This window comes from Carassius gibelio, chromosome B5 (assembly GCF_023724105.1).
Source record: "Carassius gibelio isolate Cgi1373 ecotype wild population from Czech Republic chromosome B5, carGib1.2-hapl.c, whole genome shotgun sequence".
NCBI classification, from domain to species: domain Eukaryota; kingdom Metazoa; phylum Chordata; class Actinopteri; order Cypriniformes; family Cyprinidae; genus Carassius; species Carassius gibelio.
In genome coordinates this window covers 27,883,153-27,910,667 of record NC_068400.1, presented here as the reverse complement: position 1 = coordinate 27,910,667, position 27,515 = coordinate 27,883,153, and the positions used below count along the sequence as shown (strand labels likewise).

The 27,515-nt window shown below is 34.8% G+C and overlaps 3 protein-coding genes across 11 annotated transcripts in view; 1 reads left to right on the top strand and 2 right to left on the bottom strand.

Annotated features, from left to right (window-relative positions):
- Positions 1-15,203, bottom strand: part of slc4a4a (solute carrier family 4 member 4a) — a 54,053-nt gene extending 38,850 nt beyond the window's left edge. For 2 of the 6 annotated variants that reach the window (XM_052555500.1, XM_052555498.1), the window contains exons 1-4: positions 14,847-15,203; positions 14,605-14,696; positions 10,388-10,461; positions 4,897-5,070 (exon numbers count right to left, since the gene is read on the bottom strand). In XM_052555500.1, the coding sequence (XP_052411460.1) occupies positions 4,897-5,070; positions 10,388-10,461; positions 14,605-14,621 (265 nt within the window). In that variant the 5' untranslated portion in view covers positions 14,622-14,696; positions 14,847-15,203. Of the gene's footprint in view, positions 1-4,896; positions 5,071-10,387; positions 10,590-14,604; positions 14,697-14,846 lie in introns of those variants that run through there. The other 4 variants (XM_052555497.1, XM_052555496.1, XM_052555499.1 and 1 more) reach the window with 3 other exon arrangements.
- Positions 15,204-18,877: 3,674 nt separating this feature from the next.
- On the bottom strand, positions 18,878-22,242 carry ifngr2 (interferon gamma receptor 2). Of its 4 annotated transcripts, none has more exons than XM_052555491.1 (8): positions 22,098-22,242; positions 21,863-22,000; positions 21,643-21,760; positions 21,342-21,502; positions 21,053-21,207; positions 20,803-20,950; positions 20,452-20,612; positions 18,878-20,248 (listed from the first exon to the last, which is right to left on the bottom strand). In XM_052555491.1, exons 2-8 carry the CDS (start codon positions 21,912-21,914, stop codon positions 20,099-20,101), a joined length of 945 nt encoding a protein of 314 aa, XP_052411451.1. In that variant the 5' UTR covers positions 21,915-22,000; positions 22,098-22,242; the 3' UTR covers positions 18,878-20,098. The 4 variants fall into 4 exon arrangements, with proteins under 4 accessions (XP_052411451.1, XP_052411452.1, XP_052411453.1 ...); XM_052555492.1 differs by having other exon boundaries at positions 22,086-22,232; XM_052555493.1 differs by having other exon boundaries at positions 22,101-22,206.
- Positions 21,646-27,515, top strand: part of polk (polymerase (DNA directed) kappa) — a 12,107-nt gene continuing 6,237 nt past the window's right edge. Inside the window, exons 1-12 of the mRNA XM_052555488.1 lie at positions 21,646-21,778; positions 23,091-23,168; positions 23,372-23,592; positions 23,971-24,090; positions 24,584-24,736; positions 24,812-24,943; positions 25,018-25,162; positions 26,134-26,331; positions 26,431-26,555; positions 26,632-26,798; positions 26,912-26,944; positions 27,084-27,180. Coding sequence (XP_052411448.1) covers positions 23,449-23,592; positions 23,971-24,090; positions 24,584-24,736; positions 24,812-24,943; positions 25,018-25,162; positions 26,134-26,331; positions 26,431-26,555; positions 26,632-26,798; positions 26,912-26,944; positions 27,084-27,180 — 1,314 coding nt within the window. The 5' untranslated portion in view covers positions 21,646-21,778; positions 23,091-23,168; positions 23,372-23,448. The remainder of the gene's footprint in view (positions 21,779-23,090; positions 23,169-23,371; positions 23,593-23,970; positions 24,091-24,583; positions 24,737-24,811; positions 24,944-25,017; positions 25,163-26,133; positions 26,332-26,430; positions 26,556-26,631; positions 26,799-26,911; positions 26,945-27,083; positions 27,181-27,515) is intronic.

Sequence of the window (27,515 nt, the reverse complement as noted above, 5' to 3'; positions counted from 1 at the left end):
GTGCCTGCGTGCCAGTCAGATAAGCAGTATCACCAGGACCCTTATGTCTGTTCTCCCTTTTTCATTAGGACGAGATTCATTTAGGACACGGGAGACTCCTGTACTTGCCTGTCACGCCACGTACCTCCGGAGACATTTACCATATTTTTTTTTTTAAATATCTGCATCAATATTCCAGCACAAAAAAAAAAAAAAACACTTAAAATTCACAAAACTATGTGTGGATAACCAAAGATAAAATTAAAATTCAAAGTTAAATCACCCTTTTGTTATCTAAAATAATTACTTTAAGTCTTGATCGTCCTCAGATGTCAGGATTAGAGCAGAGTCAACAAAGGGCCAGGAATTCATTTGGGTCTGACTAACAACAGATGTTTTGAGAGGGATTCCATGATAGTAGCCCTGAGAGACTAATAAAGAACTGAGAAGTCAATCACTAAAGTACTAAAACATACGTGTTTCTTTCCTTCTTGAAAAAGTAAATAATTCACTTTATCAAACAAATGCTGGATTCTGATTGGTCATCATGTTCCAATTTTTACACGTGCTAAAATTTACAATATAGCAACAGATACGATGCCAAATATCTGCCCATAATTTCTTTTTATTACAGTACTGTTCAAAAGTTGTTGATTATTCAAGATTCTGTAATGCTTACCAAAGCTGCATTTATTTGATTAAAATAATTATAATTAAATAAAAATCGTTTTAGCCTTTCTTTGCCAAAAATGGCTATTGGCCCTAAACATTCAACTTGTAGTGTACATGTTAGGAACTGAATCTTCTAGTGGCAATTAGTACATTTGCTTGATAAAAATTAATAAAATCCATAACATTTTATGCAAATTTGTTTGTTTTTTATTATGCAATGTTTAATAACCACCGTCTCAAGTTTATTATGAATATGGTCATTATGCCTCATTATAGAAGATCAGAAAGAGAACCAAGATCTTTTTTTTTTCACAGTTTACAAGCTGCATTTATTAAAACAAAGTACTGATGACGCACAGTGTTGGTCTATTTGTCTTTACACATATTATCTGGTCACTTCCTGGTCATTGGGAATAGTGTGTGTGGGTGGACATGTGGTCAGCTATAAGCACCTTTAATCCCAAACATCCCCCAAAGCACAGTCAGAGGAAGCAGCATGTCCAGACACTCTCTACAAGTCAATACATGTTCAACTGCTACCCAGTATACTCATAAACAAAGCTGACAAACATATACACACTACAATGTGATAGTCCTGCCAAAATAACACACAACTAAACAGTATTTCAACATCCACGTGCAGACCTGGAAAATCCAATATCACCATTGTAAAGGTTTTTTCACCTCCGATATTAGCTAACTGTAGAAAATACAGACTTATTATAGCTGGTGATCACATATGGAGGTTGGACTTAGGAAGAAGGTTAGATTAACTAATTATAACCTGCAGTGGAGGGAGAGAATAACTGTAGTTGAGAGGATTACAGTGCATCGGCCCTCCTGCTTCTGGGTTTAAGAGATCTCCTGTGGGACGTCCTACTCAGCAGAGGGTCTGACTGGCTCCCACTGATGAAACTGAAACATTTGCAGGAACCATAGAGAGAAGGGACATAACACCAATTCTAAAAACTAAAAATAAGTTGTAGAAGTCACAACTGACTGGTTCTCTAATATGTTGGGTCTTCTAAATATTGACTGCACTGGAAGGCAAATGGAAATGAATCTCCACATCTTGTCTAAACAGACGAAAAGAGAAATGCTTTGAATAAAAACTCTGAAAAAAAAAACAGCCAGTTGCTTCTAACTGTAAAGCTCATGTCAGATCAGTAGCAATGATCTCACACAACATAGAGGAGAGTTTCCCTCCTATATCTGGAAACATGATAATGAATAGGAGGCACAAAGGCATGTTTCTGATGGAGGCAATAAGAAGGAATAAAAGAAGGAGTAAATATACTAGAAGGTGAGGGGCAGCTCAAGAGCACTGAAGTGGAATTAGTAGAATTACAACTGTTACATTTCTTTTTTGTTATTTTGGAGATTGACAGCCCCAGTACTCACTTACTTTTATTATAGGCCTACTGAATAGAAAATTGAAAAATTCACCTTTTGTATTCCACAGAAATAAATCATAGAGGTTAGGAATGAAAACTAATTCCCAAATTTTCATTATTTGGTGAACTATTCTTTTAAGAAGCAGGGATATGAGCACATTTAGAACATTTATTGCTGGCAATTTATTTATTTTTTACCTCGTATTGTTCACATTTAAAGGAGATTTACTGTGTTATTTGTTGCAGCCTATAAAGAGGAAGATTGATACTAACAAACATGCATCCGGATAAGGGATAACAATCAGGAAGTAATCCATCTACAGACAAAGGTCAGAACTCACGCTGCTAAGGGTCGAAAGGCAAGGAGCCAGGACATTGTTACATGTGTGCCTGCCCTAATCTTCTGCATTACTATATCAATTTCCATCAGAAAATCCCCTGGATGGGAAAAGCAGACAAAATATTTGGAGAAATCTGCCATTTACACAGAATAAAGGCAATATACCAATTCAAAAATGGTCAGATTCTGTGTGTAATGAAATATGAAAGCCCACTCTCCATTTTAAACCTCCGCTACAAAAATGACCCCAAAAAATGTCACAAAAAAAAAAACAGGAAATCCCGCCCCAAACTCACACCATTAACTGAGCCAGAGAAGTTGACTCATCATACTGATTGGCTTACTCACAGTTGTGTGCTTAAACTACAATAGGAGAAAGTATTAAAAATGACAAACCTCACCTTTAAAGATAATGTTGATTCATAGAACAAATTATTTTACAATTCTTAACGTGTTAATGTGTTCCTACTCAAACGGTAGCACTTAAAGATAAGCTTAAATTTGACAACAGTCAATTACATTAGATAACACGTACTAACAATGAAAAATACTTTTAAAGCATTACTCATCTTAATGTTAATTTTAACATTTATTAAGTAATACATTATTAAAATCAAAAGTTGCATCTGCTAATATTATTTAATGCTGAGCTAACATGAACTAATAATGAACAGTTGTATTTTTATTTACTAATGTCAACAAAGATTAATAAATTAATCTCATTCATTTTTAATTAATGTTAGAGAATGGATTAACTAATGGGATCTTACTGTAAAGTCTATTGTAAACCATGATTTTTGATTCAGAGGACATTCAGAGGATAAACTGAAATCCCAGAGATGGCATGTCAGCTCAGCTTTGGGTCCACATCACTGTCAAGTTCTGCATTCTGCTTGGCTGCACTTGAGTTTCCATTAGGAGCTGAATAAGTTAAAGGTCAATAACTGGGTTTGTGCAGAGTCAGCGTGGAAAACTGTACTAAAACCTCAGCAGATTTAAGAATTTATAAGAATAAATCAGCCAAAGCTGTGTCATTATTTACTCACCCGCATGCTGTTCCAAACCCCCATGCTCTTATGTCTGTAGTGACACACAGGAAAAAACTGAAACAAAGTGTCTCTCAAATCTAACACGTCATCAAAAGTTCTCAAGTGTCTTGTAACCAGAAATCATGACGTCAAACCTGCACACTCCAGATGGAGGTGAAGGTAAACTTAAAAGTATAGCATACAAATCATGTGTACTACTTTATTTTAATTTTTTGGAGCTTGACAAGTCTATACTATAAAAAGTCCTACACTATGTCCTAACTACACACGACACCATGCGATGCTGCGGCATGCAATAAAAGGCATCTTTTCCATGTTAATCTGAGTTTTTGTCCTAACTAGCCAATGTCGCGGCTGGAGCAACAACACACAAACATATATTACAGTACATAATCTCAGGGGATTATGTGCTTTATCCAAAATTAAACGTGTCTAATATGAGTTTAAATATAATTTTGTGAGACCTTATAGCCATACTGAAAGCAACAATAGACAGTTTACCTTAGAAAATCAATGAAAGCAAAAGATTCAAACTGAACTCAATGCGAACCAACAAGTGTATTCCATAACAAAGATGATTTCAGTCACTCAGTAAGTACATTTAATAATTATGAATTAGATTTAACCTTTCAATTTCATTGCAAGTGTAGTGCGCTTCCAGAAAGAGCCCGCCCACACACGCTTCTGATTGGCTGTGATATTTGATTGATTTTGTCGCGTCGCATTTGGTGTGGACAACCAAATTGCTTTTGGCTGGAATCTTGTCACGTCACGTGTAATTCAGGCACGTTTTTAGTATGGAAAAAATTCTGTGTAAAGAAATTTTTAAAGGAGAAATAACAGCAATGTCATGATGGTGAGTAAATGATGATTTTCTTTTTTTTTTGGTAAATAATTCACAATTCTTTGAATCTGACTTCTTAAAATAAGTCAACATGACCAATGTACGATTTTAGGGCAACATTTTCCTCATATGACCTTGGAATCATGATGTTCTTTCTCCATATCTGCCGCTCCCTCGCTTATGTGATCCCTTTCACCTCCCCTCTCTTCCTCATTCCTCATTTCAGCTATCACATCATTAGAGGGCATTCAAGTCCTGGCATCCAAATCAGCAGAAACGCCTCCTAAGTGATCCTCCCTTGGGCGTATAATCCTTCACCATTAGAAATCTCAGAGACACACATACTTCCCTCCTCCAGCAGCTCACGTCAGGCAATCGTGACCCATTTGGATGGTTATTACTTACACGCAGGGGCCTTAGTCCCTGTCTGTCTAAACACACTCATCCGCTGGCTAGGCAGCTCTGGATATCTGTTCTGACTAAGTAGAGTCAGCAGTAGCCTTGGCTAGTAGATGTGTGTGCATGTGAGCGTGTGTGTGTGTGTGTGTGTTTGTGACTGGCTCTATGAAGGAGCCCTCAGCATTAACATGAACTGACGGCTCTTTGGCAAGCGCTTACTGAGTGGTTTGAGGATGCTGTTGCTGGCCTCCTCATTGTTCTCTGCATCCGACCTGTCCGAAGCGTTCTCAGTCACTTTCTCCTTTCTGTCCTTGTGACTGGTGCGTCTGCGATGACGTCTCCGTCGCCGGTAGCTCTTAGGCACATTCACACCGATGTATATGGTGCGGTGACCTGAGAAGGTAAAATTGAGAAGACACGTCAGGCTATTAAGTTCACATGACACCACACAAAGCGTAAGTAACACAAAAAAAATCTATATTCATGTCTATTTTTTCAGTATTAATATTGAAATAAAATGTAAACCATATAACAAGTTCTGTTCTCCTAACCTTAATTTTTTGCAAACAATATACTCTACTATTCAAAAGACTGTGGTTGGTAATATATTTTATGTTTTCTTTTTAAGATTTTTGAAAGACGTTTCGTATGCATTCATTTGAAACTAAAATAAAAACATTAATATTGTGAACTAATATTAGATATCGAAAATAACCTTTTTTTTTCATTTTAATCTGGACTACAACAACATACCCTAGATATTGTTTCAAAGTGTTCTGATTCTTTATTGTTGATTCACACTTTAGATTAGGACTTCATTAGTTAACATTAGTTAATTCATTAGTTCAAATAAACTGCCAATGAAAAATGATTCTGAACTCTCATTGATCTTAGGTATTCCAATATTTAATAACATGTTGTTAAAATAAGTAGCTGTAGTAGTGTAGCTGTGTTATTTAATGAGCTAACATGAACTAAGACTTATATTTTTAACAAAGATAAATAACTTCTGTAGCAAATGTAGCTATTGCTCATTGTGAATGTTAAATGAAATAACTACGGTGAACTAATGAGGTCTTACTGTAAAGTGATACTGATTGGTCTTTATAGTTCTTTTGCACTTTAATCTGTGTAAAACTTAACTGTATATATTTTTCTGTATTGCTTTATTGTATTTAAATGTTCAGTTATTTGTGTTAAAAGAAAATGTTATTAAACCTGTTATACTGTATTATGATAACTAAATTCCAATACCGTGATAATACCGTATACCGTGATAAAAGCATTAGCAATTAATCGCAACATGAAAATTTGATACCGGCATATACCTAATCCAGACCTTTGCCGTTTACATTTTAAGAGACAAATCAGGTGACAGGATGGTGGAATGATGAAGAATTTGCATTATTCCTTTAGTGAATCTGCAATAACAACACTACTAGTGACTGCAACTCATTCTGAGTGAATTCCCCTCTGTATATCTAAAAGGCTCTTGATGACGTAGATTAACTCATACAGAACTAACCTACTCAATCCAAGTAAATACAATAATGTCAGTCCTAACATTGTTGTTGTCATGAGATAAACGGCTCCCTACTGTCAAGATAACACAAGCCACGTGAACATGCTGCAAGAACTTAGTTCAGCATCTGTAAGATAAATAATGTGTAGGGTCACTAAGGTCAGGAGCTGGATGTTCACTGTTTGCTTCTGACCTATTGGTTAACTCATATGATATAACCTGAGTAAAGACGCAAGTAACCTGCGTGACTTCCTCAATTGAATTTATGCAGGAAATGGATTCTACCGGAGGGGTTTGCAGCAGACTGTCAAACTAAATATTTTGGCTGAGAGAGCTAGCAGGTAGTGCGGAACGTCCAGTCTTTAGATCCATATCATACAGACACTTTCCATGTCTCTCCCTCAGTCACAAGATGTCTATCTGTTAAAGCTACAACACTGTGTGAACTGTGTAACATTTTTGGAACTTCATGCTTCATTCTGAGAATTCTAAGCTTCTCCGGGCTAATGCTACAACTGAACTGAGATGTTTAAATATAATCTAACATTTTTAACATGGCATAAACTGTCAAATAATCAGTTTACATTAAAGCAGTGTGCTATGCTTATACAGTTAAGCCTAAATTTAATGTTAAGAGTCAGTGTTCAACCAACACCTGCCTTTAAAGTAAAGCAATTTATCATGAAGCCAAAAAGAAATCTCATTTGAGGCACTATATTTTAATAATTCATAGGATTTTCATGAAAAGCACTGATAGGGTTACAGAGCACACAGATCACATAGTGATCATGATTCACACCATCAGAGAGACTAACAGACCACCAGAGTGATTCATCATGAGCCTCACAACATAACCAAGTGTGACGAGGTTAAACGCAGGACAATCCTCACCATTAGTCGACAGATAAAGCCATTGGAAACAGTAGCAACAGGTCTTAAATGGAAAGATATCCAGATGACTATAGATGAGCCGAATTAGTTCATGCAAGAACATTCTGTATTGCTTTTATATTGTCTTTATTTTATATGTCTAATTTCTATTTCTTAAATTACTTACTTTCCAATACGTTGCATGTAAATTAACATATTTTATGCAAAACAGATTCAGGATGTACTGGGTTGAAAACCAAGAGCTGGATTTTTTTTATGTGGAGATTTCTTCAAAAAAAAAAGTTGATCTATGTGTTTGATTTTATTAAATTGATAATATACTGTATGACTTTACTCCTGTTTTTATGATCGTATTAATGTGTTTCGTCTTAAACAGAGACAATCTTCCATGAACCCTTCTAAAACCTTTTGAAACTGTCTCCAGTACTTTAAACTAAAAGACGTGCTTCCACCCCTAAGGTTCGGTGTCTGACCAGATGATTATCCTAAACCTTAACACAATAATCTATTTATTTTGTACAAAGTCATTAGACACAACATCCATTCTTATAAATTACGCAGTGTATTGAAACTGGATTCACAGCCCTGCTGTCTCTTTTTGCTTTCGCTGACAGTGAAAGATCACTGCATTTGAATGCTGTCCAAGTTTTCTTTACAAAGGTGACTTGTGTTTGCTTGCATTGAGTGTTATCTCATCTTTTCATCTCTTTATCTTATTTTATTAGAACTTCATTATATGCACTTTACATTTCAACATCTACAACAGGTCATACTTTGTTACAATTCATAATATGAATTACTTTTTATTTATTTTGACCAAAATAAAAATGTAGTTACAAAAAAGCCTTACCCATACTAGATGTTACTTGTGCAAACATTGATTTGGGAAAAAAAGACGTATGGATATAAATCTGTAAGTTGAGGAAGTGACTTAATTATCTGCCTGTTTGTCTAAAGTTAAGAACCAATCAAATCGGTCCACTGCAGGGCACATCCAGTATCTTTTCTGCAAACTTTCGAGAAACTTATTGCAAACTGTTGACATTTTGCCGTTTTATTTGCTTGTTTTTAATTTTAAATAAATGGTCCAGAAAGATCATTAAGAACTGTTTATGAATAAGGATCCCACCAATGCAGGGATGGGCGAGAGCAAAATAAGGAAAAGGGAGTATGAGCAAGGACTAAGAGAAGGAAAGGGAGAGGTAAGAGGGAGGGAGGGACCACAGATTGTCGAGCCAGCTTTGTGCCAAGCTTCCTGTTCTTTCGGAGGGACCCTTTTCTATGAGACCATAGAAAGAGGCCTGAATTGGAGTGGCACGCAATTCGTCACTGAATAAAGCGTATACCCTGAATCTAGCTGGGCCCTATGGGCTTCAACATCAGAGCAACTTGTGTTACCGCAGTAACAGAGCTGTTGAGATGGAGGGTACAAGGACAGAAAATAGCAACACACCACTGTGCATGCTAATCTAGCTGCTAATAAAGCTCTAAATGAACTGCCACATATGGGCTCTTTGTCTAGCACATGTTGCTCTGTTATAGTTTACTTTGAGGGCAGGCCAATGTTATTTTTTGGATTTTTAAGACTAATGTTCTTTTCAATCTACTACCATTCAAAAGTGTGTGTTTTTTATATATATGAAATGAATACTTTCATTCAAAAAAGACGCATTAAACTGAACAAATTAACAGTAAAGACATTTGTAACGTTACAAAAGATTTTGATTTTCAATAAATGCTGTTCATTTGAACTTTCTATTCATCACAGAAAAAGAATATTAAGCACCATCATTGATAATAATAATATGAGCAGCAAATAAGCATATTAGGATCTGTGGATCTGATTTCTGAAGGATCATGTGGCACCGAAGATTGGACTGACAATTCAGCTTTGTGTCACAGGAAGAAATTACATTTTAAGATATTCTATGATAGAAAACAGTTTGTTTACATTGTAACAATATTTTACAATATTTTTGTTTTACCGTATGTTTGATCCTCCCTTGTGAGCATAAGAGACTTCTTTCAAAAAAAAATAAAAAACTCTTACCAGCACCAAATTTTTTAAATGATTGTGAAGCGTAATTTTCTTTTTCATTATTATAAATATAAACTGGACTTTTAACCATACCTTCCTAAATTTGGCAATCTTTCAATGGCAAAAACTAAAATTCAATTTACATATGGCTATTAAGTAGCAGTGACAGTAATCCCATTTAAATAATTCTGACTAGTCTTGCTATCTCTGCAATACATGGTATGTATACTACTCATAGTATGCAAATATTCCGTATGCACAGATGACTGACTACAATTTTAAACGAATAGACCTTGACCACTGTGATGAATTAAGTTTTTTTGCATGCTTGTTTGTTTTGCACAAACTTACATTAATATGCAATTTTTTCCCAAGATCTTAACTGGACACATACTACTTCGTAACATGCTACTTTTTTAAAGGTTTATCGTTGCATAATACTGATTTCCTTCCTGTTTTAAAGAATAACAGGCTGTATAGAGTTTATACTGTGTAGTATTCAGTTAGCTAAGCTATTATTCATTGTGAACACAGCCTCTGCCACACTCTGACAGCAGGAAAGGGAAGAACAGTGTTCAATCAGGGCTGAAAGGATAAGGAACACTTAAAGTCATGCAAATTGAAGAAGGAAAGAAGATGAAACCCAGGTCAATCACTCCTCCCTGCAATCATTTAAAAGCTAAAGATATCTGCTGTATAGCTCAGACACCTGTTGAAGACCTATTAATCACTGAGCTTTTTTATTAAGCCTCGAATAAGTTCACATTAATAGATCATACTGAGGTAGCTATTATGTTAGAATAAATCATTAAACATATCCTTGATAATTAATTCACTTATTTTATCGAGTGTCTAGTTTTATTTTTTCTTTAGTTTTGTAAAAGCTTCAACAGCTTATTCTGATATCCGTCTGAATTAGATTCACAAATTCAGAAATTAAAAAAAACTAAAAAGTACTTTAAAGTACTTTCCTAGACGCGCTCTTAAATGGCATTCTGATCAACAACACACACTAACACTCATTACAGTCTATTTTTGGACCGGAAAGAAGTTAAACACAAACACAAAGTCACCAGGTGTTTGTGCCCTACATTTTCATCACTCTAAAGTAAACACACTAAACGTACCGCTCGAATCTAACTGTATCAAAGCAAAACCCAAATCACTTCACAATAAGAAACGTTTATTAGGCTACAAACTTTAAAATATTACACATTCCAAATCAAAAATTGACCATCGACTAAAAATGAGGTACTTACCTTCAACTTCTTCCTGATCACATAAGTGTTTGAGTAACGAGGCCCCTCTGTCCAGCACGGCCTCATCCTCCATCCTGTAATAGTAAAAGAGGAAAAAAGACTGCTCACATTTCTCTTCTAAAGACAACGTGGAGCCATAGCGGCGAGGCTCGTTCACTTGCAGTGTGTTTCTGCTAGTGCTAGCCATGTTCCCAGGTTAGCAGGTAACGCTAACAAGGGGTGAGTCTTTAGTTCTGGATCCAGTCCTGGTTAGTAGATGTGCGGTGTAACTTATGGGACACGGTCCTGTTCGGAGTGCTGCCCTTGAGGGGACGCAGGAGCGGTCAGGTAGGCATTGGGGGGGTAATCCGGTCTCTGGGGGATGGGACAGGCTGGGCAGCCTAGTAAGACGCTAATTGAGTCTGATGTCCAGGAGGTGTGAGCCGTGCTGCCTCACAAAGATTTCAGATCAACTAATGAGCGATACTACTGCTAATACAACACGTTATATGTGGGTGGAATAAACACTGAGTATGGTCTCAAACACTATTTATTACAATCGGATTTCTGCAGCTGGTCTATTATACTCAAGCGATTATGGCGCATTATATGCCCTTGAGGCATTAGATCAATAATGAAACTTGACCTATAACCTAGAAACTTTACAAACAAACAATGCTTACCATATTTACCTGAAAAGTAGTTCTCACAAACCTGACTGCAGTCACACCAGGTCAAAATGTCATTGTTGGTTTATTATTATTGGTTTATTATTACATTAAGAAATAATGTAAAATCCCGGTAAAGTCGCTTTCAAATCTAACTCTACCTGAAAACAATGATTCAGATAATAACAAATTGACTTACATTCCAGAAAATTATATAGTTAAAAAAAATAATATTCTGGAATTAAGACAAATATTTAAATATTTTAAATGTTTGAAATAAGGAGGACAAAAATGTATAGACATGCTGAAACTTATCATCATTCTTATATACAATTTTTTCACCTGTAGATCTATATCTGTACCTTAATTTTTTTACCTTTACATCATTTATATATATATATATATATATATATATATATATATATATATATATATATATATTTACAGAGTGTACTGAATGTAAAAGGCTATGAAAAATAAAATAAAATAAAATAGTGGACCAAAGACATACAGCAGGAAACACTCAAACAAATGTTTTCAATGTACTGGATGTCTGGAATGTGGAGGATAAAGATCCATAACAGGGCTGAAATTAACTCATTTCCTGTTTGCCATTTTTCAATAATAAGAGTAGAGGTGGTATGTCATTCCTAATGTGTGTGTTTTTTAAGAAATAAAGTTATATTATGTAATTTCAATAATTTGAGGCAAATAATTTTCTTACTTGAACCAACAACAGCTAACAGAGCTAACATTTAGATTTTCTATCATTTTTTCTCTGGCCATTACGTTTCCAAAAAGTATGTTGTTAGAACACAGTGCTTCCATGTCCATTAATACATGGAAGTTCACACATCTTATATTATTCACTAAGACTTCAACACACTCTCCATATAAAAGCTATGCTGTAAACTATACAGTATGTAGTGAACATTTGCATCTGGGGGAGCATGTAGCCACTTGCCCACAAGGGATAAAGAGTATTGCTCCAAGCAAGGTGCGACTGCTCTTTGTCACTTTAGAAAGAAGTCCAAAGACCAGACCGAAACAATTCAGACACAGACATTCTCTTTCAGGAACAGAGGTGTGACTAAAAGTGTGCAGTAAATGGATATAATGTAATTTGTTCAGATAACAATCTTCTTTAGAGGTTCAATAATAGAGTGCTTTTCACTTCTATAATCCATTAAAAACAATTAATGCCCAGAGAACACACTTTTAGATAATGATTTCCTCAATGGGCTCATTACATTTTTACAAAACCATAAATAAAAACCAAGACATAAACACAAACAGGAAGGATCGAGCTTGTTTCTCTGATAAGAGCGCAGAGCTCCCTGAGCGCCCGGTGTCACTGAATATCTCAGCTAGATGCAATCAGGCATGCTGAAAAGAAGCCAAGTTTAAATACTCAATTCTGGAACCCAGTCTCATTGAACAAATGTGCCTGTGGTGACATTTTAACAAAATTATATTACATTGCTTCTTGCACATTTCATAACATGTTCAAAGTAACATTTTTAAAGTGAAATGTCCAGTGAGTGGCACTAAAAGTTCAGTTTTATCCGAAATATGAACATGAATCTGGCAACGGGTTATTACATTGGTTGTTATATGTATCGCAGAAGTTTGGAATCTAAATGACCGCAGAGTGGTGCTAAAAAAAAAATCACATTTGAAAATAAAGTACCACCTGCAGTAAACCCTATTTTAAGCCTATTCGATAAAAGTACATTTGCTGAATAAACCAGGCCATTTTCACTGGATTTGTGCCTGAGCACTCAGCATACAAATGTTGTACTGCGTGAGCTACTGAGCAAGTTGAATATGTCTGAAAAGCCACACACATGGAGCTGTTTATGATTCAAACGTAAGATGTATTCATTCAGCACTATTAAATCATGCAATAATGATATTAAATCACTATTAAATCATGCACTGTTAATTTCCACTGGAAACTTCTGTGAATTGGATGGACATTTTGGATTCTTGCTAAAAATTTAGGTAGACACGCTTTTCCATTGAGCCTATTTTGGATATCTGGCAAAGTGATGCTCTACAGCACGTCAAGATTTGTGTCATCCAAGAGGCTATTTAACTTTTATGAAAGTTAAAAGTTAAGCAACTAAGCACCGTTTAATAAGCCATATTACTGAGGCCTGCAGCGTTTTTACACTTATACATGTTGTTAAGCAATAACTACATACCACAGGTGCAACACAAACAGAGATGTTTGGTTATCTGTGACATGATATGATACTAGATGCCTGGTTAATAGTTCAGTGAATAAGTTCAACATAAGTTCATGACCATGTTTCTAATACCTAGACTTTACACACAGCTAAGTTAGTGCTGTTAACAGCAACCATCAACAATATCAGCTTTATGGGCAATGTCAAAATTCATAACCCGTATGATAACCACAGACAAAACAATCTTGTTTATAGTAGTCTCATTTGTACAGAACGTACAAATTCTAAGGAAAACAATTGTCTTGGAGGCCTCTCGATTTATCCAGTTTGTTAAAGGATAAAAAGACTGACTATTACTTCCCTAAAATATCCATCTTCCTCCCCCAATCTTCATTGCCACCTATAGAACAGACATTGACACAGCAAGCACCAACAGTGCTGCTTCGCATCAGATGTGTTCACGGTTTCTTGCAAATAGTTGGGTGAACTGTTGTTTAAGCATATAAAGTATGACAAACAAGCATAATAAACTACATCCACACTAAACAATACCAGCAAAACATAACAATTTTCAACCATTTAATTAGAATATCTTAATTATAAGGGAATCATTCTTCTTTAAATTTAACTAAATTTAGATTTTGTATCACTGATTTATTGAGTACTGGGACATAACAGGCTAAAAAGGTGAAATAAAAAATATATGTTAAGTTCAAAAATTAACAAATTGGTTTGAGTGAATCTCCTACAAAACATGAGAGGCACTTGGGTGCAGAATATATTGCATGTGAATATAAATACTGACATGAAATGGATTCTTAGCTTCTATTCTGAACTGTCTAAAGGTGCTGATAAATTAGCCATGTTTTGCATATGGTATTTCTAGCTGCTTATAACTAAAAATGACAGTAATCCAACAGTATGTCTTTTATGATGGAGTTGACACAACATGCTATGGCAGAAATCATGACTCATCAATTACTTTATCATCAATTAGCCTACGTAAAATTACAACAGCAACAAAAAAGAATTCAGCAGAGCCTGTGATGTTGTTGAACTCACAACGTGAAATGTGGAAAGAGGACCAGGATGACTTCGATATTATCGAATTTTATAAAAGTTTTCATAAATATCCTATCTGGCAAGGCTGACAAAAAGTAGGTTTGTTAACTAGGCTACTGTTAGTTGCGGAATACTATGTTTTGTCCCATGTCTGAAGACTCAGCATGTTTATATTTGTGAAAGTTTATATTTAATGTGAATTGATGTTGCAGGGCGTTTGCAGATGCTATTCTATGAACTGGATGATACTTCTTAACTGAACTATAATCCTGATCACAGAGCCGATAAATACAGGAGCAGGTTTTGGGGGTCTTACCTCTTACCGCCGCTCATTTTGTGAAGTTGAATCTCTGATTATGTATTCCAGTGGTTTGCTGCTTCAGTCCAGAGCGATCAATGGAAGAAGCACTGCAACGCCAAACGTCAACTGTTACGTTACTGCGCGCTCCCAAAACACTGACAACACTGGTTTTAACAACTCTTTATGGCTAAAATAAGCTACATTACTTTTTTCTAATAACAAAAAGCAAAAAGTGACAGAAAGTAAATCTAAAATACCTCCCGTCCAGTCTGAATGTGCTCCGCCGCATGTGACAGATATAAGGCGCGTCTGCTGAAGCAGCAGAACAACTGGACGCTTCAAATTGCGCCTTTCATTTATTACTAGCCGCTGCTAGGCACGTCACAGCACGAGTGGGAGGTCAAAAAGTTGCGCTTAAAAGCGCGTGTACCTTGAGTAAGATTACACACCAATTTCTCTTTGAAACGGCAATTCATTAACTTGAAAATACACGCCTCAAAGTGTAAACACAGCTAGCTAACCCGCGTAACTACTTTAATGTGTGCTCATGTGACCAACGGATTCAAAGTTTGGCTGTTGGATGAAAACAGGTACTCCGCGCGCACCTGGTGCTTGCCTCACATTCACGTGAGACACAGCGACACCCTCCGTGGAAATCTCACACCAACAGCATGTTTACTCGAAGAAGTCGAAATACACATTACACACTTTAGATAAGTGAAGTAATTGTAAATAGATAAGGTGAGGCGTTTATGTTACATTTCATAGAACGTAAAAATAGCATATCTGAGTACGCTTTAAAAAAAGGAAAACATAGATGTGATTGTATCAAATTGCTAACTTACTCTTTTCATCATGTGTCAGATAACATCATGTTATTATGTTATGTTATGTTTCATCCGTAAGCATTTCAGCTAGATTAAAATGAAACCATAGAACACAATGTTTATGCTACACAGACACACGTGCGCGCGCGCGCTGTAGTAAATGATACATTATTAAACGCTCAGTTGGAGAGCGTGGTCTTTCTGAAGGTCAGCCATTCCTTTCCTCTCCCCTGTAGGGACAAAAGAGAGCAGACTTTACTGTAACATCAGATGTTCATGTGTTAGATGATGTAGACAATAGAATTGTGGAAAATATGTATTTGACATATTTTATTCTATACACATGCTTTATGTTTTTCTTCTTCTTCTTTCTTTCTTTGCTTCTCATAAGCAACTGTCAATGCCATATGCCTTTTTAGACCAATGTGCAAAATGTGGATCTTATGAAGAAAAAATACATATTAGAACAGAATATATACAATTATTTTACCATTTATATTATTTGTTTTTGATCTGGAAGAAATTTAAGTATTGACTTCAGAGATGTACATTTTGTAGTCCTAAAAGACATTTAGCATTTACTCTGCGTTCTTTTGTGAATTTCCTGTGGCTTTTCAGTTTTAGAGTAAAATAATATCTAAAAAAAATTTCCATGTTTTGTTTAACAACATATATTACACAGACTAATTACCTAATTAGAAAATAATTAATACAACTACCACAAGGATGTCCATTTACATTCCTGACAAATCAAACAACTGTTGTAGTCCTTGAAATAAAACTTAGCAAATGTTTTTAAAACAGAATGCAAGTATATTATGACTTTAACATATAGCCTAAAGTGTAGCATTTCTTTCAAACTGTCATTTAATATTGTGTGGAATTATCTGCAGGTTTATCTGCAAGCAAAATATACCAGTGAACTAAGTGATTTTGAAAGCCTCAGATGTCCTGATATTTTTTTTTCCTGGCACAAGATTCTTTACCAAACTTCCAATCCATTCTTGTCTAAAAAAAAAACATCTCTCTAAGAGCTTGCTAAAGTGGCGAACTTCCAGAAAAAGCGCTGAGCTCTCAAAATACTAATTGTAAAATTGTTAAAACCATCATCAGAATCTGTAATGAAAGCACTCAAACTTGATTTGTTTAAAGGCTTACATTTTAAAGATTATTTACTCTACATAAATCACTGGTTGCCATCATCTTGTTCATGTCAGTTTGAAAGTCCATTCTGATAACAAATTTATCTAAGCTTGTCATAAATAGATATAGTTTCAATGTGGTTTGCAGCTTAAGAATATGTTTTGATTCTCAAATATTTAACCATGGGTTGCACTTTGGCTATAGACTTTTTCGGCTAAAGACATGCATGCACATGTGTAAGATTAAATTTTTTTTGCATTTATTTGATCAAAAAATATTATGAAATGTAATATATTAATGTTATAGCCAAGCTGAATTTTCAGCAAACATTACTCCAGCCTTCAGGGTAACATGATCCTTCAGAAATCATACTCTAATATAGTAATTTGCTGCTCAAGAAACATTTCTTCATTTTTTTTTATTTTTTTTTAAGTTTTGCTGCTTAATAATTATGTGGAAACATTTTTCCTTTTTTAAATTATCATTTGATTAATAGAGAAAAAAAAAAAACATTTGTTTAAAATAACTGTTTTCTGTTTGAATATATTTTAATGTAATTTATTCCTGTGATTTCAAAGCTAAACTTTTAGCATCATTACTCACATGATCCTTCAGAAATCATTCTAATATTCTGTTTTGCTGCTAAAAAACATTTATTATTATTATTATTATTATCATCATCATCATCATTATGTTGAAAACAGTTGAGTAGAATTTTTCAGATTTCTTTGATGAAAAGTCGTAATTTATCTTAACATTACCTTTTATTGATTTAAAGCATCCTTGGTAAATAAAAATATTAATTTCTATAATTGAATGTGTTGGCCCACATGGATTTCACATGGGCTAGATCTGGGCCAACACTATGTTGCTGTCTGGGATATATGACTCCATGCTTTTGAATGTAAAGTGTATAATGTTACAAAAGCTTCTTATTTCAGATAAATGTTAATCGGATCTTTCTATTCATCAAAGAATCCTGAAACAAATAAATGTACTCAACTGTTTTAAATACTGATGATGATGATGATGATGATGATAACACTGATAACAAATCTTCTTTCCATGGTTTGAATAATTTCTTGAGAGATGGACCTTTGCACACAAGAATGTGTTTTTATAAAACCCACAGTCCAAAGTTAACTAACTATATCAGAGTTGTTCTGCACAGCTTTTGATCCCATTAGCATAAAAGAACTCCAGACATAGCTAAAGAAAAACAGACAACAGCTACACAGCTTAGAATAGCCTAAACTGGTTTGCCCATTGTAGCTGGTCTTCCTGACTGGTTCTGTGATGATCAGGCTGGGAGATCAACTGGCCATTGTGATAGAAATTTACTTGGTTTACTTTATTTCTTACTTGACTGCATATGAAATGCTAATGAATTGAATCTATTTTTCTTGCATACAGGAAGATAATGTCCTGGGCATCTCAACCGCTGAGGTAGAAAGATCTGGTTTTAGCTGGATATTGCTGACACTCTCACATCTCTTTTTCTAGATCTCCTTCTGTCTCAGCGTAGACTATAATGGCTAGCAGGGAATTTCTGTTACAGCTGCTTATGTGCTGTATGTTTGTTGACTCACTTTGCAAATAGTAAAAGACAAAAGTTGACTCAATATATTCCTTTCAGTCTCGACCAATAATTGTCTCACAATACCATCCAGCTAAACAGCAGCTTGGCTATCATAGCAGCCAAGTTAGACCAAACAAGATAAACCATCCAAGAACAGCAAAACTTCTAATGCTGGCTTAAGGTGCTTTTTCAGAAGGGATATTAGTCCATGAAAAGAACAACCTCTTAGACAAACGTGTCTGTCTTTCTCAGGACACAAACACCTGTCTGCCGTTTCGTTCCTCACTGTGGGTCTGCATGGAGGCTTTTTAATAACATTCCTTTGATGGAGATATTGGGACAAAGGCTTCAGGAGGAACAGTTAAGGGGTTTAAGCCTGTTGCTTGTCATCTCTAAAGCCATCCAACACACTCTATGCCACTGGCACATTCTTTGGTTCAGCCTCATGCAATGACAGGGTGTTCTTTGAAGAAAACAGGGTGCAACAGTTCACAGTTCAGACTAAAATGGGTTTTCACTCCCAGCTTTTAGGAATAAACAAATGAGTCTTTTCATCAGGTGTGCAATGCTGCAATATTGGATTAGGTTTTCTCAAAAACAAGAAGGGTTTATGAAGGGAAGATGAAAGCAACACCATTTGGTACGTCAAGTAGGATTGTGCCATCTTGTGGCAAAAAAAAAAATATATATATAAAGAATTAGAATAAATACTTTATACCCTTATCTAAATAAAGAAAAGGAAACAGTTTTGTTTCTTTTTATTTATTTTTTTATTTCTATCACCTTTTTTTCTCCATTATGAAACTTTCACAAAATGTCTTGAGCAAGAAACCAAGAAAAGCAAACGTTTTCATTCTTCAGGGATTTCACAGTTGAGCAAAGACAAATGTCTGAAAGCACAGCGAGTGATTTTTCTCAATTAGCAGTAGTTTTAAATCTACAAATTATTTTCCTAATTACATTATATGAAAGTAATTTAACAAACCACATACATTCAACCCCACTATTATTTTACAGTGTAGAAAATATTGACCACAACAACTAACTTGGTATTGATTGTCAAATGGCCACTATGACAAAATTAAGGCTTTCATAGTTTTTCTACAACAAAGTTACAAATAGACTGAACATTTTATCAAAAGCAACACAAATGAACATGTAATTAAAACAAGCTCCGACACAGCATACTTTTTAAGATGTCACTCTTCAAAGATCCTCCTTTCCTCCATAAAGAATTCATCAGCATAGATAACTGTATGTGTTACATTAAATGCTATGCTATGTTACATTTTTGAAATGATGGCAACCAAATAAGTTTCACAAAAAAGGACATTCAGAAATATATAAGAAATGGGGAAGACAAGACCAATACTGCTATTAAGAAGGAATTTTAAATAATATTAAGGCAATTCAATACTTAATACTAAAAACTGAGCACTTGTGTTCTAACAGAAGGAATAGCAGAAGATAGAATGGAGTGGCCAATATAATGCCAAACAAAGACAAGCAAATTAAATTATTAACAGTCATTTGCTATTTCCGGATATTTAACCATATTTAAATGGTTTTTGGGAAGGAATTTCATTATCTACTTGAGCTAAACCCTTGCTTTCCCCATCCTAGATACTTATCCAGATTAGATGTAGATAGTGATTACATGGTCCTAAAACTGGTGCAACAAACAAGGATTTTCATATTTAGTGTTAATAGATCTAGAAATGTCGAACACTGCCATCTAATCGAACACAAATAGCTGAAATAAATGAAGAAAAAAAAACTACTCCAAGTTATAATTTACTCTATATACACAAACCCTATTGCTCATATAAGAATGCCAGAATTCGACAAAAATCTAGATTTAAACAGGAGAGATCTGATTGTTTTTAGTAAAGTGCAAAGTATATTACTTGCCAAAAAATGTAAAATAAACTAAGAATATGCAAAAGAATGTGCACAACCGTTAAGTTGAAATGGTTGTTTCTTGTTCCTCTTCTTGGCCTTTCTGCTTCAAATTGCTGCACTCTATTACTGTGATCATGTCATATGACCGCAAACTTTGACTGCTGCCACTTGGACAAGCTTGAAGAGGAAACTCCCCAGACCTAAAAAACTACACACAGGGAGAGAAAATATAAATCATTTAATAATAATAATAAAATCTTCCTTCACATCTGACTCTTGCTGATGCACGGCCATTTAAGTACTCGCACAAATTTGACAACTTGCACAGAAAAGTACCACAATGTTATAATTTGCCATGTTAACGGTTACTTGATCTCAGTGAAATGATCATTCTAAAACATGGATGTTTACCTCCTGATAGTGGTGAGGAATTTCCAGGCGAAGTGGCTGTAACAACTGTTTGGCCTTTTTGTGGTGTTTAAAAAGCAGAAAAATGCAGACTCCACACATGGCCGTGACCAGAAATGAAGCAAATATACTAAAGAGTAAATGCCGGCTTTTTATTGTTTCAGCTACATGGGAAAATAAGAATGAAAGAACAGGAGGTCATTATTAGTTATCAGTTAAACAAACTAAAGCATGCCAGCACAGTTCATAATTTACTGCAGTATGCAAATCATTTTCAACTAATTTCTGGTGGTTTTATACATTAAACAGTGTGAATCATACTGCTGCAGTTTGGAATAAGTGAATAAGACTTACGTGTTTCCGGGATGATTGCACAAATTTGGTTGCTTACGTTCCCATAGGGTTTTTCGTAGAGCAAATACTGAACCTGGAAACAGTACTTCTGCCCTGATTCCAGTTGAAAAATGGGTTCATTCTTGCTTTTTGTAATAACAGACTCTGGCTGAAGGATTAAAAAGTATTGTCAGATTTACAATAGTCATCTTACAGAAATAGAGAATTAATACATTTATATGACTTTTACTGTGTGAAAGATGCAAGAGACCTTTAAGTATCCTCCGTTATTCACTTTCCAATATGATAAATTAAATTCGACATGCTCTCCATCTTCTTTTTCTAAGCTCTCGTCCATATGCGCCATAGTCACCAAAACCATTTCAGGTTTCACAGACAGTTTCAACAGAGGAACACAGAAGTTAGCTGTAAAATAGGATAAACAAAGACATACATGAATGTGAGCATGTGCGCATAAGTTATGTTACATATTAGAGATGATAAACAAATGTTTTAGTTTCAAATGGACGGCATATATAACCATATAAAGCACTCCTTACCATTTGCACAATTGACTGAATCAGAATACTGCCATTCTGACACGTTGATTCCTTGCTCTGCGCGCACTCGAAATACTGCTCCATAAAACTCAGGAGTGATTTGAAATCTTAACTGTGTCCCGTTATGGCTCGTCACACTGTACCATTCATCACCTGTGTTGCTACATTCGAAGTAACAGTAGAGAAGAAATTAATGTCAGGAAGAATATCATCAGGGTTTGGAACAACATGAGGGTGAGTAAATGATGAAATGAAGAACTATAAACTTGAACTATCCCTTTAATTAACACAGCATGCTTACTGGCCAGGTTTATACTGCAGTGAATACAGGACACTGTCATCATCGTCTGCAGGCCTCTTCCACTGAAGATTTGATCGGACTATCCTGACATCCTGGGGCGGGTTTAAGCAGAGTGTCTCTGAAATAAAACAGACAGGTATTCTGAGTTATGCATATGAAAGTAATAATTTAAATATTACAATTACTGCAGCTCCACGCATCATGCCTTTTGTGTTCTTACCTATGTTGATTAATAGCGTCAAAACCAGCCCTACGCAAATCTGTCGGATCATTTCGTCGTTTTTTTAATCCATATCTTTCTCTTTAAAATCTGCCATCTAACGTTAGCTGGCTTTCTTGAGGAAACACGCCAGTTCCTCTAACGACAAATGTTGCGTTATATGTCCAGTTACGTAATAAGAAAATCAAGCCATAAAATTAAAACACAAAAAGAAATGCCACACCACTGTTCTTACTACTTTTTACGCAGAAATCTCATTTGTAAGAGATGTATTAGTCAGTCGCCGATCCTCTTCCACCACCTCGTCTTTGTCTGTAAAGGAAGTGTTGGCAGTAGCATAATATCGCGAGAGCTGCTACTGTGGACTCCAAACAAACAAAAAATGGTGTCCTCTTCCCGAAATGCCATTAAAGGCAAGGAAGCAACATTTTTGGGAAATGACTCACAATAATAATAAAAAAATAAACGTCATAACTCTCGCGAGACCAAGCGATCATTTTTTGAAATTGGCCACTAGCCAAAAGCGAAACTAAAATCATGTTTTACATAAATGCATGATCACTTATTTAGTTGTTTTCTCACCGATACAGTGTACTCTGTAACGGCGACATAAGTAATCTTATTTAACGTTATATAGGAATTACTTGAAGTTCAACTTGAACTACTGAAGAACATGGGTTATTCTTTTAAGTCATTTTTTATGATCCGATTTCTTTTACTGTATATGTTCCATAAAGTCGACCACAAATTATATATATATATATATATATATATATATATATATATATATATATATATATATATATATATATATATATATATATATATATATTGTCACACTGGAACCTATGCTTTATTTTTATTATTGTTATTATTGAAGTGAAACATAGGCTGCTACAGCAACTCATGAAACATAAAACTATAAAACCATTGCAATATAGCTATTGCAACTAATACGATTTAAACATTTATAACATTTAAAACACATATGTCATAACATGTAACAATGATTCTTGTCAGAATTCGCTACTAAGATATAGACTTGTGACAACTTCTCTGTGTTTCACAAATCAAGTGATTTGCTTGTGATTTTGGTATTAAGTTAACTTGACCTAACTTACCTTAATTTTACCTCTAAATTGCAACTTAAAAAATTTTTTTTTTTACATTTTCCTCAAGTCCATTGAAACTCCCAATAATGGTTGCTCATACTAAGTTCGTATTCCAGTACAGCAGGTGGCGATGTAGACGTTCATACCGGATGCTCCTCTCTTCAAGAATAAGACGTTCAACTACGGAGTCGACGGTATATTGTTATAGTTTTTTTTTTTTTTTAGATCACTACATTGTACATTCTTGCCTTGTGGATGTGGCTTTAACTATATATATATATATATATATATATATATATATATATATATATATATATATATATATATATATATATATATATATATATATATCCATGAGACAAGCAAGTAACTATGTTAATATAATATTGGGTTACAGGTTTTAATTTGGCTCCATCTCTAAAGATGACTTAAACCAGCCACAGTAAATCGGGTGGAAGTGAAAGTAAACAGAAGATGGAGAGTCTTCATCATCAGGGTGCTGCGAACAGCAGCTCTGGAGCTCATCTTCTCTCCAGGATCGCTCTCAATGATAACAAAGCTGGCATGGAGGGGCTGGACAGAGACAAGATTAACAAGATCATTCTGGAAACCTCCAAGGTTTGCATAGCTATTTATTTACTTAGGATACACAGTATTATACATACTTGATTAGGTTGTGTATTTAGGTTTTATGAATGTTATTATAAAGCCTTTATCAGAGGTTTTCAATCTTCTAGGTGCCATAGATTATACAGTATGATTATGACATGTATGATAAAATATGATAAATATTTTTTTCAATATTACTGTGAAATATATATATTATATTTTTATTATTATTATATCTAATTTTTAAAACATGTAATCATTGTTAACTTACAAAACAATTTTGTTTACATAGTTTTAAATTAAATATAGCTAGATAGCAATTCACAGTGCAAGACAGTGTTCTTACATACCGATTTTACAAGACCGATTGTTTATTTTGAATGACAGGGATCTAAATTTTATGAGAATGAACTGAAGAAGGAGCAGCAGGTGAATCAACGCATTGAAAAGATGATGGAGCAAAAAGCAAGAATCACGAAAGAACAACTGAAGCAAGCACAAGCAGAGGTATATCTGTAGTAACTCAGTAATGATTGTCATAAATGTTTCCCACCATGTGGACACAAATTTCAGTTTTTATTACTGTAATGTGAAAAATTGTTAATTCTTACTATCGTATTGACAATAAAAAGATCTATTATTTAAATCGAAAGCTTTTAAAATATTAATGCATCTTGGTTAATTTATATTTATATTACTTAAAATAAATCACATCTGTCTGTGGCTGTGCAAGATAACCCTCATTAAGGTTTTTACAAAATTGTAGAAATAATGTTAAATTGCAATCTCCAAAATAAAATACTTTGGTAATGGCAGTTGGGGAAGGGACTGTGCTTTAATGTGCAAAAAAAGAGAATGTGCAAATAATGGCACATGCAATTGGTCCTAAAATAAGCTGTATTGTCTTCATGCAAAATATAAACTGAGTTGAAACATAACCTATGACTCCTTTTCTCAGCTGTTCATGCAGAATTATTATTTAAGAGTTTTCATACCACAGGTGGACAAGCTGACGTGTGAACTGGAGAGGAGTCGAGAGCTGGGCCGTGTGATAGTTCATGTAGATATGGATGCGTTCTATGCTGCTGTAGAAATGAGAGACTGCCCAGAGCTGAAGGACCAACCAATGGCAGTGGGATCTATGAGCATGCTGGTGAGAATCTGAAATAAATCAAAAGCATTGTCACATATCTACAATGCTGACATTTTCAATCGTTCTCATTTTCAGTCAACCTCCAATTACCACGCCAGGAGGTTTGGTGTCCGTGCTGCCATGCCAGGGTTCATTGCTAAGAAGCTCTGTCCAAATCTTGTCATTGTGCCAACTAACTTTGACAAATACAGAGCTGTGAGTGCCCAGGTATGTTGTATCCTAGTCCTACATTATTCAGTATTCACAGCTACTGTTTTTTAGTGCCTGGCTTTGTCTCAAAGGTACGGGAGATATTTTCAGAATATGACCCTCATTTCATGCCTATGAGTCTGGACGAGGCTTATCTGGATATCACTGAGCACCTGGAGCAGCGGAAGCACTGGCCAGAGACCATGCGAACATATCACATCCACGATGCCAAGACAGGTGCATTACTGTAGTCTGTTGTGTAGTGCTGGAGGAGTCAGAGCTGAGGAAACGTTTACAGTAGTGCTGTTTAAATACGATTAATCGCATGCAAAATAAACGTTTTGGTTTACATAAATATGTGTGTATACTGTGTAAATTTATTATGTATATATAAATACAAACACATGTATGTATATAAAAGTATACATTTTTGGTATGTTTCTATATTAAATATATTTATATAAAATATAATAACGTATATTAATGTATATTAATTCATGTATTGAGCAGAATTAATGTATAAACATAAATATTTTCAAAATATGTACTGCATGTGAATGTATTTACATTTGCATTATAAATATACACAGTACACCTACATATATAATGCAAACAAAAACATTTATTTTGGATGCGATTAATCACTAGCACTAGTTTAGAGATAACTTATGTAAGATAAATAAATAAAATATAGTTATATAAATAAATATTAAAATAATATATTCATATAAATAAAAATATTGCAATCAATTAAAACATTATAAAAAAAATAATATTTAAATTAATAAAAAAAATAATACATTAATCATGCAAGCTTGTTTTCAGTCTTCAGCACATACATCAGATGCGAATATTGTATTTAAATAAAGTAAGTAATGAATAAAATATATTTTACAGTACCATAGTAAACGTTTGTGTAGATTTATAAACGTATTCTCTTCCAAATAATGTTTGACTCACATTTAACCATAAATATATAGCTGCCTTTTAAATTTGATAATGGGGGTCCCTGTATAAAATATCATAGCACAAGGATGATAATATTTGGGGGTCCATAACATCTAAAAGATTAAAATCTATTAAAGGAATTAAAAGTTTTTTACTTGTTTTCCCTTTGTAAAACATTGAAAATGAAAGTCAGTTTGTTTGTTGTTGTTATGAGTGATTATAGTAACTTGATTAATGTTCTTTGTTGTGTTCTTTTAAAGGAAATGATGCAGACATGTCTGCGGCTGAATCAGAGAGAGATGATCTTTCTCCTGTGCTGTTCGAGGACAGTCCCAGCTCCTCGCCCTCTCTCTCAGGGGCTGATAGGAAAGCTGAGGTGTTTGGGACGAGTGCAGAAGAGGCTGTGAGGGAGATGCGTTTCCGTATTGAGCAGAAAACATCTCTTACAGCCAGTGCAGGTGAGAGACTGGATGGTTTGTTTAGTTATTTATACTTAAATGTCTTCACACAATATGTAAAAAAAAAAATATGTTTTCATTGTTTGATCTCTCTTATAGGCATTGCCCCAAACACGATGCTTGCAAAAGTATGCAGTGATAAGAACAAGCCCAATGGCCAGTACCGAATTCCTCCTGAGCGACAAGTTGTGATGGAGTTTATGAAGGACCTTCCTGTCAGAAAGGTCCGTCTGACACATTTATCTTTAACAGTCTTATAGCTCATTAATGTGGCCCAATATTATTGTGTATTTATTCCAGGTGTCTGGTGTTGGCAAGGTTACTGAGAAGATGCTGGCTGCTTTGGGTATTGTCAACTGTGACCAGCTGGGCCAGCAGATGGCACTACTATCCCTGCTTTTTTCGGGAAGCTCCTGGCATAATTTCCTTCACATATCTTTGGGTTTAGGCTCCACATGTATGGCAAGGTGTGTTTTTTTTAGTGTTACAGTGTCAACATGTTTTGCATACTAATTGTTTAGATTCAGAATACAGATTTTATTCTAATATTTCATGGGGAAAAAATGGTCTTTTGTTTCAGGAACTCAGAAAGAAAAAGCATAAGCACTGAGAGGTAATCTGCTGAAAATATTCTCCAGTCTTTCTTCACAGCCATGTTTCAGATCCAGACATGTCTGTTAATTTGAAATCAGCATTCTGTTTCTACCTTCCCTCAGTTTATTTGTGTTATTTCTATTCTCTCTTTCTTTTAGGACGTTTGGGGAGATGAGTGATGCAGAGGAGCAGTACTCCCTGTGCAGAGATCTCTGTCATGACTTATCAGAGGACCTTCAGCGGGAGGGCCTTAAGGTACCTTCTCTCCTCTTTATACGGAGTGTTGGAAATAGCCAGCAAGTGAAAGTGATTATGTACTAGAGTTGCTTTTGCAGATGCTTTTTAGAATATATACAGTGTGTGTGTGTGTGTGTGTGTGTATATATATATATATATATATATATATATATATATATATATATATATATATATATATACACACACACACACACACACACGTACACAAAAGTCTTAGGCCACTAGCATTTGCACCAACAAAAAATGGTTTTAAGTCAGTTATTTCTATGTTTTGCTGTAGTGTGTCAGAAGGAAATATCAGTTTACATTTCCAAACATTATTTTTGCCATTA